This window comes from Sprattus sprattus (assembly GCF_963457725.1).
Source record: "Sprattus sprattus genome assembly, chromosome: 1".
Taxonomy (NCBI): domain Eukaryota; kingdom Metazoa; phylum Chordata; class Actinopteri; order Clupeiformes; family Clupeidae; genus Sprattus; species Sprattus sprattus.
In genome coordinates, this window is record NC_137920.1 from 63,028,426 (window position 1) to 63,044,650 (window position 16,225).

Genomic DNA, 16,225 nt, shown 5'->3' on the forward strand with positions numbered 1-16,225 from the left:
TTATTTTTTCAGTCAGCATTGCGTGTACCCACTTCTCAAAACAGGGCGTTTATCCTATGCTGTATGGTCTGCTTAAAAAAAAGTAAGAGTATACCCACTTCTCCAGGAACCACTACACCACTGGGTGAGAGGATGCTGGCTGAGCCATATACAGGTTGAGTTTGAGGTTTTCCGTTCGGTCAGTTATGTCACTTGAGTGGAGTTGGTGTAGTGACTGGTGATGTGTATATATTATTCATCCAATGGGCTGACTGGACTGATAGGGTAGTGAACTTTAACTTGCATCGGACAGGAGGCATTCAAGGATAGCAGGATGCATGCAGATAGACAGAACAGATCAAATTGTAAAAGAGAGATCAGATGTAAAGAAAGAGTAAAAGTCATATAACACACTGAATTATGTATGTTCACTGTATTATCTTTGTCTACGGCATTTTCCTCATGTATATTTTCATACTTTGTAGATACACATTTTTCTTCTCTGCTAATCTCTGAATAAACTGATTTTTGTATCTGCCTGAAATGTAGCCTATATGGGTAACAGTCCTTTAAAATACAATTGTTTTTGATGTGACTACAAAGGGTAAATTTGTGCTGTAGGCCTACAGTTTCTCTGTGCTACTCTATAAAGTAATATAGTGTCTCAAAACTACTCTGAGCGCGCATACATGGAACAGTGTCCGAACGACAGACTTCAAAGTAAAGTTTAATGCGCTTCTTACTAAGTGTGAGAGGCCTATTGAAGAAGAGAGATGAGGGAAATGTGCTCTTGAAAAGCAGAACGGTAGTGTAGATATGGAGACAAAGCAGCAAGCTAAATCTACTTCTACCCTTTAATCAAAAACTCGTTTCCTGTTTTTTCCTCTGGGTGGTATCGTTAGGATCGCTGTTTTACGATCAGTTCCAGCCGCTTTATTGGACCCTTTTGCCAAGAACTGTACTGACCTGGCATCTGGGGTCAGAACAATCATTTTTAATCTGATTGGCCATGGTATCAATGGCCCTTTCATGTAACTGGCTCGTTAACCAGACTGTGAGCTATGCAGACAAGCTCCTCGTCTGATAAGGTGAGCCTTACCTAATAGATCACCGGAGTCCTTTGGCACTTCGGACAGGTTACTTAGTGCTGTTGTAAACACATTTCTTGGGATTACTTTCTAGTAGTGATGACGATTGGTACAAATCCAAATAGCGTTTGTTATTTATACTCAGGCGCATCATAGAGAATTGCATATGTGCGTTAAGTAATGTAAGTAAAGGACAATAAACAGTAAAAAGAAAAAAAAAGTGCATTAGCTATAATCACGATATAACAGTTATACAATTACCAATGTTATGTCTCTTTACACACAGGCCTCAATATTCACAAGCCATATGATGCACATGAATGAAGCATAAGCCTATGCTGCAGAATGCTCATTAATAAAAGGCAGAAATTCTGCTGTATGCTCCGTCTTTACATTTTGTTCCATACAATCTTTTTACACTTTTGTTATACTTGACAAGCGTAGGCTACGCTGTGAAGCGTGTCTGCCATCCAAAGTGCTTGCCCACAAAGCTGTTCCCATTTATTTAGCTCTCAGACCGACTCGGCATTACGTGCTTTTGTTGCCAAAGTACTGAGCGTCCATCAGACACGGGAGGGGCTCTGCAGACAATGTCGGTGTTTTGACCCGGAGCCACGCGGTGAGGATTAGGTATTTTAAGACTTGTGGAAATTTCCCATAGCCTTCCGCGCACGCTCAGTGGAGTCATTTTTAAGCCTGCAACCGAGGTAACGGAAAAACTAGACAGAGAGCTTGGCAAAGCATCTTTATCCACTGGGAATGAATTCGGTTCACAACGATCGCGCAGCAATCTCCAAACGCAGAGAAGCGAAAAATAATACATGGATGAATCCTTTCAATCCTAACACAGGCCATAAACAGCGCAGCACTATACACTGGATGCACTTTAATATACATCAGGTAGGTTTACCTTTTTAAATGCTTTGTAAACAGGCAAAGGCAACTGTGGAGGCATGAGAATGAATGTGAATGCTCAGTCATATGAAGGAGACATAGTTACTTTGTTTTACAATAGAATGCAGAATGTCCCTTACTTTTGATGTATGTTTTGTCGAAGTTAAATTGATAAACATTTTGAGGCTTCTACATAAGTCTACAAGTCCTATTAAATAAGATGAAATGAAGAAATGGGAAATGACAATAACCATTTCTGAAACTATTGGGGGAGTTTGTGATTGTAAAGTGAATTCTACGCATGGAAATATATAGATTGCAACAAACTAAATGGGTATAGATGCTGAGTATCTAACAGTGGCATACTGATTTGGCTGGTGATTTTTGTGTTGACGTGTTGACGTCATCCTTATCCTTGGGTAGCCTGGATGGTGCTCTACTTCCTCTTGGATTATCAGAGCGTTTATGTAACTTCGGTTCGGAGAAAATGATGTAGTTGCTTTTAATGTGGCTTACCACTTGTAACAGGGCTTTTTTTATCCCACAGTTCCCCAATCAGGCAGGAAAGCATGTCCATTTGGTTTGCACGGTCTGTTTGCAAGGGCGGTTAAAGTGAGGGGATGTCTAATAAACCCAGGCTACTGGGTAAACAGAGCAGGACAGGAAGTTCTACTCTTGCATGCCACAAGAGACCGCAACACATGCAAGCAGGGATCAGGTGTCAACTCAAGGCCTCTCCAATTAGGAGTGTAGAACAACTATCATTGAGATGCCTGCTACACTTCTTTTAGAGCATCTCATTCTCATCACATTGTTTAATATGGTTTGGAAACACAGGGAGATGTGTACTTGTACTTGTATGTATTATACCTTTACAGGTAACCAATCCAATCATACAAATCCTGCTCTTGTAAATAAATCGTATTTCTTTCTCTAAAGTAATGGAAAACAATGTGCAGGACAGTAAAATGCTCACATACATTGTCCCATTTCCAACAGGTCTGATCCATCAGTTGCAGTCATGGGCGTGAAGGTTTTGCAGTGCTTTCCTTTTTACCGTCATGGTAAAGGCCGTGGCAAAGGAAGACTGGGTCCTCCCCCAGCCGGTAAGATATCCTGCATCTTTTGAAAGGCTTGCATGGGACAACACTAGACGGATAGATGTAGTTGGGATGAATGCATTTGAGTCCATTTGGGCATTACTGTAGCGTATCTCCTGTTATTTAGTTCTTTGTGTGTGTTTACTTCATTTGTGATGTAATGGTCCTCTTATCTTTGACTTTCTCCTCCTCTCCTCTCCTCTCCTTCCTGTCCTCCACCAGTACCATCTGGGGAGGAGAAGCCGGAGTTCTCCTCAGCCTCCTGGGTGTGTGACACTGAAGGTGGCGGAGTGCGGCAGGTCTACCTCTCCCAGAAGGCCCGGATCAGCTACCGGCACCAGATGGAGGGCAACATCATCGACGCCACCTATTAGCCCGACTCCCCGAATCCCTGACACCCTCCTGCCCACATAGCAGCCTTCAGCACAGCAGTGCCCAGCAAGCCATCCTTCCCCTTACTTTCCCAGCACCCCTCAGTGACTTGGACCCACTGTCTCTCCATGATGGCAGTTCATCTGAAGGGACTTGCTTATTTGCACTCCTTAGGATAGGAACTGTCCAGATGATCAGGAAAAGTAACACTAATTAGCTGTGAATCTGGGCAGAAAACTAAAAACTAACATTGACGTTGTGGATGATGTTTTGGGTACGTCCTGTAGAAATGGAGATTTCAAAGTAAAAGAAAGGAAGGAAATGCAAAAATAAGCAGGAATTGTGTTTACAAAACTTAGCCTGAAGTGCATTTTAGTCTCCGGATTTGTCCGTTGTCTTTTGTCTTTGTTGTCCTTTGTCTCTGTGAAGGTATCTTGTGGAGTTTTAGGTATTTATTTGTGTGTGTGTGTGTGTGTGTGTGTGTGTGTGTGTGTGTGTGTGTGTGTGTTTGTGTGTGTGTGTGTGCGTGTGCGTGTGCGTTTGCGTGTGTGTGTGTGTGTGTGTGTGCGTGTGCGTGTGCGTGTGTACGTGTGCGTATGTGTGTGTGTGTGTGTGCGCGCCAATGCCTGTATGTGTGAGTTTGGTTTCATTCTAAGCTGATCACTCCTAATTATTCTGTCTGCAACATATAGAATATCTATATATTTGCTCAGTGTTCTTTTTTATCAATAAAATTGACTCTAAAAGATTGATATCTTGCAATGTCATAACCGATTCTGTTGAATCTATTAAATCTCCAAGAACTGTAACCATCACACCAGTGTCCTGCTGTGCCCTTTTTGTAGAAAAGTCTTATTTTTGTGAATGCATGCATGAGTATTACCAAATTAATGAAAAAATGATCTCCCTAGTATTCATTTCAGAAACACGACAATCAAGAAGTCCCACACAAATTCTCGTATGCCATGGGTAAAGGGTACACCATTGTAAATGTATGGTTCTCTGCGTATCCCTTGAAGTTGAAAGAGGCAAACAATAAAAATTCAGTAAAAATGTGTCCAGTTATACATTAACGTATACAGGTTCTACCAGGCGCCATTAAAACAGAACTCATTGACTATGTTAAGTCTTACAAGACCGGCTTTAACTAACAGAGAATATGGGGGTTAAATGTTTCATAGATTTTGGGGGGCTGAACGACACCTATTTAGGTTCAATTTTGAGTGGTCTTAAACCCCGTTTGTCAATTAAAAAAAATATGTCATGACTGATTTTAATAATCCAACATGACCAACATAGTGATGGGTTAACTTTAACAGTTCATCAGTTTTTGCTATCAAATGAAAAGGTTAAATTAGCTTCATTCTACATCAAAGATCTAGTCTACAAGTTCAATCAAAATATGATTGTCAGTGCTCCTTTATGTAAATTTGTATTTTTTAGTAATTCTTGTGTGTTGTTGTTGATTTGATTTTTGTGCTTGAAAGGTGTCATGTACAACTGGAAGGGAGTTATATGCTGAAACTGAAATAATAAGACACATTCTGATCTTATCTAACTGTAACATTAGAAAAGATGTAGTTGTAAAACCATTTAGATTTTCTATAGAACTGCCACGCAGTATCACAGCAGTTCCAGATTTTGACCATATGATGGCACTATTTCCCCATGAATAGTTGACAGAAACTGAAATGAATAGGGAATTCCAGGAAATGCCTGACTTCAACTTACAATATGTGAAAGCTGAACTCTTTAGCTGACTGAGTCTGACACATTTTATATGTGACTGTTTTGTTCTCACTATAGGTTGTCATGACTCCATGAATCCATATGTTGGTGCTGAACTGAACTAAACCTTTGAGTTAATTGTGTAAGGACCAACATTTTAGCATAATTAATTGACCCCTCCACCTCCACCCCCACCCCACACACAATCACTATGTCATTTGTATGTTGTGGTAAAGATATTATATATAGTTTCCAGAGTCTCTTTCACAATAGATTGATAAAAAAACACAATGAGAACCTTTCTGGGAGACAGGATATTACATAACATGATGGAAAATGGCCTGTGTTGTTATGGTGCTTAAAGGCGGAGCTTGGCGCCACAGAGAATTATGATCTTGACTAACAGGCTGTCAGTTACTCACCTCTACAGAGAGACACATAGAAACTATATAACACTAAAGTGCAGCATATAGTCACTGTTTTGTCTGTAAAAGACACATTCGCCCACATAAATGTATACATGCCCAGGCTGTCCATCACAGCTTGATCGACATTACAACACATGACGTTGCAAAGTGATTATGTTTGTTGGCAAATGTATACAATGGAACATTCCATAACCCCAGAGAAAGCAGTCTTATCCTGGCACAGACAAAAGACTCCTCCATCACAGTGGAAACTTCTCTGTCCCAGCTGCTTTACAAATGGAATAGAAAAGTCTCAGACTGCAGATTGTGTTATATAAAAGTTTTTTTTTTTATTCAAAGACATCATCATCAATTTACATAGAAATATAACATGTGACATCTCTGTGTATAAAACTTATAGTAAAAAATATAGTCCCACTATGTGGCGTTATAAAGCTGTCACTCTGTACTGTGTGCACCTCATGAGTGAGGACAGATCACCTCAGCTGCAAGTTAACAATTTAAGCATTTTCACACTTCATCTGCATTTAGTTTTCTTCCTTGTTCTAGGGTTAGAACAGTACATTCCGCTTACAGTACTGCCACTCCCATTAAAAGGAGGATGTGTGACTGTTGCCGTCATGGTTTCTGGGCTTTATGTGTTTTCCTTTATGGTTTGTTTTCCATACCCAAACTGCTTCGGTCTAGACGGTGAGGGGTCAGCAGGGCTGGTTGTTGATGTTGTTCAGGATCTTGTGGTGAGGAGCCTTGTAGGGGGCGGTGAAGCTGCCTGGCGCCAGGGTGCCACGGCCCTCTTCATCCACCTGTCCCATCAGGATGTAGCTGGAGCCTGGAAGAACAAAACAATATGGATGAGTGAGTGAGTGAGTGAGTGAGTGAGTGAGTGAATAAGTGAGTGAGAGAATGAGTGAGTGATTGTTTAGGTAAATTACAGAGTACATCTAGTAGTCAGACAACATATGCTTTTACATTTTCTGTGCACTCTGAATAATGAATCACTGCACCTGATTTTGTTGCCTTTATAACAGACCCAGCTGTCCAGTGCACATTTACTTAGCAGATATTTGGCCTCCAACACAGTATAATACATCACTTCCTAAAATCTCACTGCTAAACTATGTCGATAACTTTCTCAATTTTTTTAAATATTCAGATATGTCTGCACATGCAAACATACAGAATAATTGGACCTCATATTTTCTTCATTTAAATAGCAGTATAACTTGTTGACCCCTGTATGTGGAAAATAGATTCATAGATTTGCGGTACCTCTACGGAGCACGGGGCATTTCTGGCAAGCTGAGACCAGTTTGATGGACATGTCCACTCCAGCCTGGGTGATGGTCAGCCGGCCAGTCTTGTAGGACTTGATGAGGGATCCGGTGATGTGAATCGCACCGCCAGGTTTGGGAGTCACTGATGTTAACCTAGCAGTGATCACTGTCATTGAGAACAGAGACAGGACATCATTCAATTAAATTCAATTAAATTCAATTAAATTCAATTCAATTCAATTCAATTCAATTCAATTCAATTCAATTCAATTCAATTCAATTCAATTCAATTCAATTCAATTCAATTCAATTTTATTTGATTCAATTCAATTCAATTCAATTCAATTCAATTCAATTTTATTTGATTTAATTTTTAATTCAGTGCAATTCAATTTGGGGAGCTAATGCAGGTTGTCGCATGCAATGAGTCAGTATCAGTATGAATCTGAATCGGAATGATCTGAAAATTATCTTAATGGCACAGAACTGTAAAAGTGTCATAGGTTTTTTTTTCCCACAAGAGATATTTTCCGTGCATTGAGTTTTGCTTATTTTGATAACCCATTCACAACCCATCCAGCCTTGCAAACAGGAACTTACCAAATTCACTGGCACAGAAGCTGGTCTTGATTGTTCCGTCTCTCTTACATGGCTGCGCACACAGTGGGTTAAGAGGAACTGGAAAATGGCAAATTTACATTTTTCACATATTTGGAGACAGAAACAGGCTCTCAATTTTGCAGACAAATTCTGGATTGTTTGTTGTGTTTTCATATACACATTCAAAGTCTCTCTCTCTCTCTCTCTCTCTCTCTCTCTCTCTCTCTCTCTCTCTCTCTCTGTAACTCATATAGTCTCTCACTTAAGCCCCGTGCACACGAAGTCTAGCTTAGACTCAGTCACTCTGCCTGTCGGCCTCACTGACTCACTCACTTACCTCTAGTTCTTGAAGGTTTCACAGGTTTGTTCACAGGTCTACGCTGGTTTGGTTTCACTGGCCTGGCTGGTCTGGGTTTAGGGGTGGGGCGCACTGTTGTCGGGGTGGTAGTGGTAGTTGTAGTGGCGGGTTTGTCCGTGGGCCTCCTGTGTTCAGGCTTGTCTGGTTTGTTGGTTCTGTCCGGTCTGCCCAGAGGTACACGAGGCCTTGACTCCACGCGGGGGCCTGTCACAATGTCGCCCTCTGTGGTGGGAGTCTTGGAGCCTTGCGGGATGCTGCGGTAGGTGGCCATGAAGCCGTCGGAGGTGACGCTGGTGTCGGACACAAACTGTACCAGCAGCATGTTCCCGTTACTCACTATCTCCCTGCAGTGGCGGAGAGAGAGGGGGACGGAGACTGTGACAAGGAGCTCTGTGCTCTGGAAATGGGAGATATTTGGGAGTGGTTCACAGATAATATGCAAGAGGCTAGACATAATTCCACTAATATCTGTAAATTCACAAAATCACAAGCCATTGCAAATGGCGGCTGGAATACAAGTACACGTACACAGACATATTTCTGTTCACACAATGAGTTTTTGGCATAAATCTTTAAGGAAACAACCGTTCGGGGTGGAGTAAGTACGTTTTTATGTCATGTCAAATATGCTGCTAGACTAGTGTGACCATTATGGAATGCCACTGAAAGACTACACATGGTCTACTACTTATGGGGCCTCTACTTTAGCTTTTGAAATCCAACTTAAAGAAAGAATTGAGGCTGTCTTATCTTTGTACGGTCTGCTTTGGGGGCTTGCAGGTCTAGAATCTTCTATCTTTGTACAAGGTAATGTGATGTAAAATAGTATTTATTATGTAAAATAGTATTTATTGTGTAAAATAGTATTACTTGTTGCACTAGGCCTCTATCGCTCGTAGCTTGACAGTTCTCTCCCTTGTGCGTTCCTTTAGACAAAAGCGTCTGCTAAATTACTAAATGTAAAGGTAAATGTAAAGGTAATGTGGTTCTGATGCCCTTATATGGTTGGATCCAGGCTTGAGTTGATATGTGTATCTGTTTCTCTGTTTGATTTACACCTTTGTAGTAGTATAATAATGTGGACATTCAAGGACAGTCTTCAGAAAGGATCTTGGCAAGAGACTGGACAACACTCTCACTGTCCAGATACTAACATAGAATATTCACATAGCTTCAGTTCAGTTTAGCTCGGGTAAGAAACACAATAGAAATTAACTTCTGGGGGAAAGTCATGAGACACTCACGAACACAAACACACGGATGCATGCATACAGAACACACACACACACACACACACACACACACACACACACACACACACACACACACACACACACACACACACACACACGCACACACGCACACACGCACACACGCACACACGCAAACACGCACACACACACACACACACACACACACACACACACACACACATCAGTGTACATACTTGGGGGGCACATCTCCACAGTATTTGCCAATGAGCCTGGAGTCTTGCCTCTCTCCTCCATTGTAAAATGCCACATAGTCGAAGCGGCAGTAAGTGTCTGCCTCAACGGTAAACTTTTCAAAGATCACCTCAACAGCCTGCAGACACCAATGAAAAAATTATTGGTAACTCACAATTTTCAAAATAGGTAATTTCTCACTATATGATGGAGACGTGTTCCTCTGTAAAGATTTTACCCAATACCTCACTGTCATCAAAATAATCTAAAATAATTTACACATACACTACATTACTTCTGTTTTATGAATTGTACTATGCTGTTTAGAGCAGGTTATGAGAAAGACGCTGACCATGCCAGGCTCCACAGTGATGAGCCAGGAGCAGCTGGTGCTGGGAGGGTAGTGCTTCTCTGGCCAGTCGGGGGTTTTGATGGAACCCTGGGACTTGGTGTATTTCCCTCCGCAGATCTGATCTAAAAGAGAAAACAAAGCAGCACATAGGTGTACAATACTTGCACTTACACTTTTTGCAACGCAACTTGCAGTAAAGCTCAGTGTAAACTGCTTTATCACTCTATGGGCTCCATGACTTTGGTGTTGATTGGACCTTGATTCCACCAGTGAACTCTAACCCTATCGACAGGAGCGTGTGTAAAACAATGGATTGTTGCTTTCACCCAGCATATTTTGGGCAGTTTGGTCACTCATAGTGACATTGTCTACTTGAATACTAAACACAGAACAGAGTAGAGTAGAGTAGAGTAGAGTAGAGTACAGTACAGTACAGTACAGTACAGTACAGTACAGTACAGTACAGTACAGTGCAATAGTACAGTTTCTCCCTTAGTTAGTTATGTCCCTGAAGGGCTATTTGCTTTTCAGAGTACTTGTAGCAGACGTGCCCTTGCTGTGCGTGTGAAGCCCTCACCATCTGCATGGGGCTTTCCCCCCTGGAAGTAAGCCACGAATCCCCTTCCTCCAGTCCCCGAGTCCGACACCATGTCCAGCATCATGGTGTTGGAGGTGGACATGAGAGAACCGGGCCGGAACGTTCCGCAGAAGCGGCCCAGCTTCTCCACCATGTTGGAGTGGCCGTTGTAGACATCCAGGTAGTCATAGCGACAGAGGGAGTCGGCTTCCAGGTCGAAGATCCTGAAGGTGAGCATGACCACGTTTCCCTCTGGGACCTGAAGGAGAGGAGAAGAAGGGAGAAAGGGAGAAGCAGAGCAGTGAAAGATAGAGTATAAGAGAGAAAAATAGATAGTCTGTAAGTCTGTCAGTGAGTGAATGAGTGTGTGAATGACTTTGTAAATAGATGCACAAGGGAGTGATTTGATAAGTGAGTGTGTATTACAGAGTGACTGCATTGAATGTGAGAGATGCAGATCAGTGAACTCACAGTGATGTACCAGGTGCATTTGGTGTCAGGTTTGTAGAAGGCAGGGAAGCCCTCACTGCCCACAAAGCCACTATCTCCATCCAGGTTCCCTCCACAGTGAAACACAGGCCTGAGAAGGGAGAGAGACAGTCTCACATGCTACCATTACAGACAACTGAGGGTTAACGAAACAGACGGACAAACTGCAAAATAGTGTCTGCACTCTCCCTCTCTCTCTCTCTCTCTCTCTCTCTCTCTCTCTCTCTCTCTCGCTCTCTCTCTCTCACACACACACACACACACACACACACACACACAGACAGAGACACAGTCACTTTCTTAAATTAAAGAAAAACACCAGTCAATCAGTCAACACTCATGCTCATGAAATAAGACACGTGTACGTGCACACATGCTGTCTCTCACATTCCCAGTTGCACAGTAACACACACACCATCACAGTGGGCCATGACTCATTATTTGCATGCTTCATCTCTCTCCAGCTCAAGGGCTCTGTCTCTGTGTCCTCCCCCGTCTCTGGTGGGGGTGAGGGGGGGCAGACAGGATGGAGTCTGGGCCCAGAGGGGGTATGACATTCCGATAACACCATCCTCCCCCATCAATGTCCCCTCCCTCTCTCTCTCTCTCTCTCTCTCTCTCTCTCTCTCTCTATTCGATTCAATTAAAAGTTGATGTACTTGCGACAGAATGAAAATATAACATCAGCAGGGACAAAAATACTCTCTCTCTCTCTTTTTCCTCCTGGTCCTCAACTGAACCTTTCCATCAGCTGTTCAGACAACTAATGTCTGTTTAAATATTTGATCCAAACTAACCCTAACCCTGATCCAAAATAACACACAGTGCTGACTTTTACATGGTGGAAAGGGCTGTAGCCTAAATATGACCACAGTACCTCACAAGGATAAAAAGACATTCACCGGCCAATGAGCTGACATTCTGGACAGTGTTCTGAGAAAGAGTGGTTTCAGACATAGTTTTATAGCAGCCTCATTAAACTAAAAACGTCAAAACGTCCATGTGAAGTAAAATAAGGGCAAGCATTTGATGTTTCTTTTATTTAATTAAATGACAGTCTTAGTTCAAAGTCATTCCTGAACCAGACAGAGGAGGTCATTTGCACATTGATAAAGATTCCAGCAAGTGTTGCCAGGAAAATGCAAAAGCCAGTGCAATTTCAAAAAAAATTTGGGAGAAAAAAAAACAGCACTTCCAAGGAATTTCCAAACTCTCCCGTAAAGGAGATTGTATCCCTGAGAGCCTTGTGCTTCTGGAGACGCCAGCAACGCCTCTCACGCCAAGCCGACCTGAGTCAACCCTGAGCCCCTGCACTGACGCCACCAGCCCCCAGCACAAACATCTGCAGCAGGGCTCCATGGCTCCGTAATTACCAACCATCTGAGGCGACCCAAATAAGGGCGGTGGGGCTGAAGCGAACTCTATCCTTCATGCTACTTCATGCACATGGGTGTGAAAGAAAGACTGTGAAGAGGGTTTTTTGTTTTGTTTTTAAACCCGCTAATAAACCGTCTGTCTGATTGAGCGTAAACAAGCTGTAAACACGGTGGACCTTTCACCTGTGCAGTGCAATCCACTGGTGGACGAGTGCCTAACACCTGGCTCACTTCCAAAGCAGCATGGAAAATCCTACACTTCATATCCCAGTTCGGCTGAAAACCTCTTAACAGGCGCCTGGATCCTCCTGACCCACTTCAGCCCACCTCATACCTGATACCTTATCCAGTGTCAACACGAGAATGCCACAACCTATCACAGTGTCTCTATAAAGACACCCAGACAGCAATCCCACCTCCCCCTCCGCCTCACCAAACTCATGCAATACATTTATACTCCTCACCTGGAGCTGTTGGTGGTCTGTCCCTGTGTCCATCTGAATGTGAGACCCAGACAGACGAGTCCCAGAGTCCACATGCATCCTATGCTCCCCATACTGATCAGCACACACACAGCGAGGGGAGAGAAAGAGATAGAGACAACAGAGGAGAGGAGAGGAAAGAAGAAGGGAGGGAGACAGAGAGGTGGAGTGAGAGTGGTAGGTGGAGAAGGAGAGGGGGATGAGTGGCAGAGGAAGAAAAGAACCAGAAAGAGCTCTTGGAGGCATGTATGAGGGAGGGAATCAAATCTTACGGGGGGGCATTGTGAAGGGGGAGTGGCGATCTTAATTATAAACAGATGTCGTTGCCATGCTAACTTTGGCCGCTAGGAACCCCCCCACCATCCAAAGAAAAGTGCAGAGTTTGTAAAAAGTTTGTGATGTGGCTCCATTGTGTTTGAGTTTGTGTGTGTGTGTGTGTGTGTGTGTGTGTGTGTGTGTGTGTGTGTGTGTGCATGTGCGTGTGTGTGTGTGTGTGTGTGTGTGTGTGTGTGTGTGTGTGTGTGTGTGTGTGTGTGTGTGTGTGTCTGTGTCTGTGTGTCTGTTTCTTTCAGAAGCTGATGCAGCACAAGCGGAAAGATCCAGACATGTGAGGCAACAGTTCTTTTAAGCCATTGTCTCTTCCCAGAAATCAAGAGAATGTCAAGCCGCTCTCTCCGTTTTCAGTTTTACAGCCTTGGAACCCCTGTGGATATGCCGGGACTTCATGATGGAATGCATGGGGTAAATCGACCTCTCTTGGCTCTTGTGCTACCACTACTTCCAACCAGACTTCATAAAACACGATACATTTCAACATGCACTAACTGCATCTCATGATTAAAGTCTGTTTTCACACTTGGACACCAGCAGACTTTGGGTTAAAGGTATCAGATGTCCATCTACAGGTCACACCCTTTGAGCTACCCGCTAGGTGCGCAGTAGGGAATAGACCCCGATCCCTGCGAGCCATGGTGGTTTATGACAAGGTCACCTCCTCAAGGTCACCGTGCAGGGGGTCTATTAACATTCTACAGCGTATGCCTGCACACTTCACTGCTCCTTTCACAATAAGGACATTTTTTGTTACTCAGGATAGCCAAGCCCAGCAGGCAAGGTTCCTGGAGAGGTTGGATGCATCCACCTGAAAATACATGCAAGTGATTCAAGGCAAAGTTGGCTGTCACTGTTGAGCAGAGGGTTGTAAACAGAATGATACAGTAGAGACATTGTATGATTTAATCAGAGTTTGGGGTGGTCTGATAACCTTCCCCCACGCCTTTGGAGTTGTAGTCCTCCAGCTCTAACCTGTTGGCCCGTGGTATTATTGCCCAAGCATCTTCCTCAGTGCCAGTTCTTCGCCATCACGGTTGGAGGAGTTCTGTCTATCCTGAAGGGGCATAAGTGGATGATTGCTGAATAGAGCGGCTCGTTACGGCTTCGTTGTGTTCTGGTGCCGTGGCCCTGGCCGACCCCTTTGGCCCAGTTCTCTGGGGCCCCTTTTTCGGGGGGGCGGTGGTGGTGTGGGGGTTACACATCGCAGATAAAATGCAACAGCGGTCTGATGGGACCACCAGAGCCACAGAAGTCCTGCCAAGTTGGGCCCTGTGTTATCACACAGGCCGGGCTGTTTATGCACTCATGGTCAGGGACTGAGTTACACCCCAGCGGGTTTGCGCTTACATTTTCGCTATCCAGCAGGAATGTCCTTTATTTGTTCTTTTCCAGAACATTAAAACCATGATAGAGACAGGTCCTGAGTCATTGTAGGTTGACCCATGAAGCAACACACACCAGGATCTCTGGATGGTAGAGATCCACATGGCCGCATACTTGCACACTAATAAACAACCCGACCCATGTTTAAAGGGACAAACATGGGGTGGAGTGAAAGAAAGAGAGGAAGAGAGAGACACACAGAGGAAGAGTGAGAGAGAGTGTGGCAGTGAGATAGAGGGAAGAGAGAGACACACAGAGGAAGAGTGAGAGAGAGAGTGAGTGTGGCAGTGAGACAGAGGGAAGAGAGAAGGGGAGCGATGGACTGCACATGCACACATGGCGCACATGCCAGTGTGGTTTTTGGAGAGAGAGTGTTTTGAGTCATTAATGCGTCATGGCTGAAGACTGTGCTGTGCTTTTTCCTGAGTGGTGTCTCTCATCTAGGGGAGTCTGTAGATAAGAAAGAGAGGGAGCAGGAATGCGGTGATGTGGGAAGTGACGGGGGGTGGGGGGTACGTGTGGGAGGGTTAAGTGTGTGTATGTGTTTTTAGTGTGATTGTATGTGCGTATGTGTTTTTAGTGTGTGTGTGTGTGTGTGTGTGTGTGTGTGTGTGTGTGTGTGTGTGAGTATGGTGGGGGGTAACAGTGACCCCAACACCTGGCTGTAGTCCAACAGTGTCGACTCAATAATGGCCTGTGGAGCAATCCATCAAAATGAGCCAGTGTGCAGATAGGACATTAGGGGAGGGCTATGGCCAGGGGGCATGTGAACGGCTGGAAACTAAGACAAGGTCCGGGGAAAGGAAAGGCCTCTGGAAATGTACTGAGGCACTGATGAGAGGCTGGAGGGGGGAGTCAGCATGCTACAGCAGGCGGAGAGTATTACTACCAGAAATGTAAATCTGTCCAAATCTGTGTCATATCACTACAGTAAACACAAAACACATCTGGAGTCCATAAATGAACAAGATAGTATTAAAAGGATTTGCAGTATGTTCTGCATGACGGCTAGCAGACCTTCTGGTTAAGGAATGTATGAGAACCACCACATGTGCAAAACAGTCTTGAGCTGCATATTTGCATTTTTTTCTTCTTGAAAAGGGTCTTTGTGTGGCCGTCCTCACTTATTGTGTTCTTGTTGGCTGGAGCATTTGTTTACACTATCTCTCTCTCCATCTCTCTCTCTCTTTCTCTCTCCCCACGGTTTCAATATTTACCTCTTCCCTGACACCCCAACACAAGAGGGGGCCTGATCCTGCCCAGAGTCGGCCTTCACCTGGACACCAGCCCACGCACGTATATGAGATGCTATTAATACGATCCGTCACGGAAACTGACAGCTGACTGACAGCATCATATTCTCTCTGCTAATTAATGTTTTATTTCATGAGGGGCACCAGCTGGGCAAACACGCTCCATGACGCAGGTAGTGCTTGGATGAGTTGGGTGCTGATAGTAGGGAGGTCAATCATTGCACTCCCAACAGGTGAATCAACTGTAACCCTAAACTTGATTAGAATGATGTGCAGCCGTGAACAATTACTTTTGCTGCTAAACGTACCACCACAGTAGCGGGTGAATACGCCATGAAGACAGTTATGTGTACAGCATTCATTATAACCGTCCCAGCAGCTTGTACGGTAAAATGACAGTTTACTAAAGAAAGAAAGGAAGATGGAAACAATCCCACACAATTTCTTAAGAATCTAGATATGTTTATATATATATATATATATATATATATATATATATATATATATATATATATATATATATATATATACTGTATATATATATATATATATATATATACTGTATATATATACTGTATATTCAGTGGAGAAGAGAAAGAGGTAAAGAGAAACAAACATCCTCCAGGATTATCCTGTTCTCGTGGACTTCATGTATGAGTAGTGTTGGGACTGCATGGGGGTTGGATCCGGCGTCATCCCAAAGCTACAGAATGA

General features: G+C 43.6%; 2 protein-coding genes across 2 annotated transcripts; one reads left to right on the forward strand and one right to left on the reverse strand.

The window, feature by feature from the left end:
• Positions 1-1,880: 1,880 nt before the first annotated feature.
• On the forward strand, positions 1,881-3,521 carry LOC308373060 (uncharacterized protein). The gene is made up of 3 exons (XM_080848462.1): positions 1,881-1,967; positions 2,961-3,067; positions 3,284-3,521. The coding sequence occupies exons 2-3, from the start codon at positions 2,983-2,985 to the stop codon at positions 3,433-3,435; spliced, it is 237 nt and encodes a 78-aa protein (XP_080704588.1). The 5' UTR covers positions 1,881-1,967; positions 2,961-2,982; the 3' UTR covers positions 3,436-3,521.
• Positions 3,522-5,907: 2,386 nt separating this feature from the next.
• On the reverse strand, positions 5,908-12,763 carry pcolcea (procollagen C-endopeptidase enhancer a). The gene is made up of 9 exons (XM_080848303.1): positions 12,525-12,763; positions 10,667-10,775; positions 10,196-10,454; positions 9,619-9,740; positions 9,269-9,405; positions 7,801-8,165; positions 7,464-7,541; positions 6,859-7,029; positions 5,908-6,418 (listed from the first exon to the last, which is right to left on the reverse strand). The coding sequence occupies exons 1-9, from the start codon at positions 12,614-12,616 to the stop codon at positions 6,288-6,290; spliced, it is 1,464 nt and encodes a 487-aa protein (XP_080704429.1). The 5' UTR covers positions 12,617-12,763; the 3' UTR covers positions 5,908-6,287.
• Positions 12,764-16,225: the final 3,462 nt, after the last annotated feature.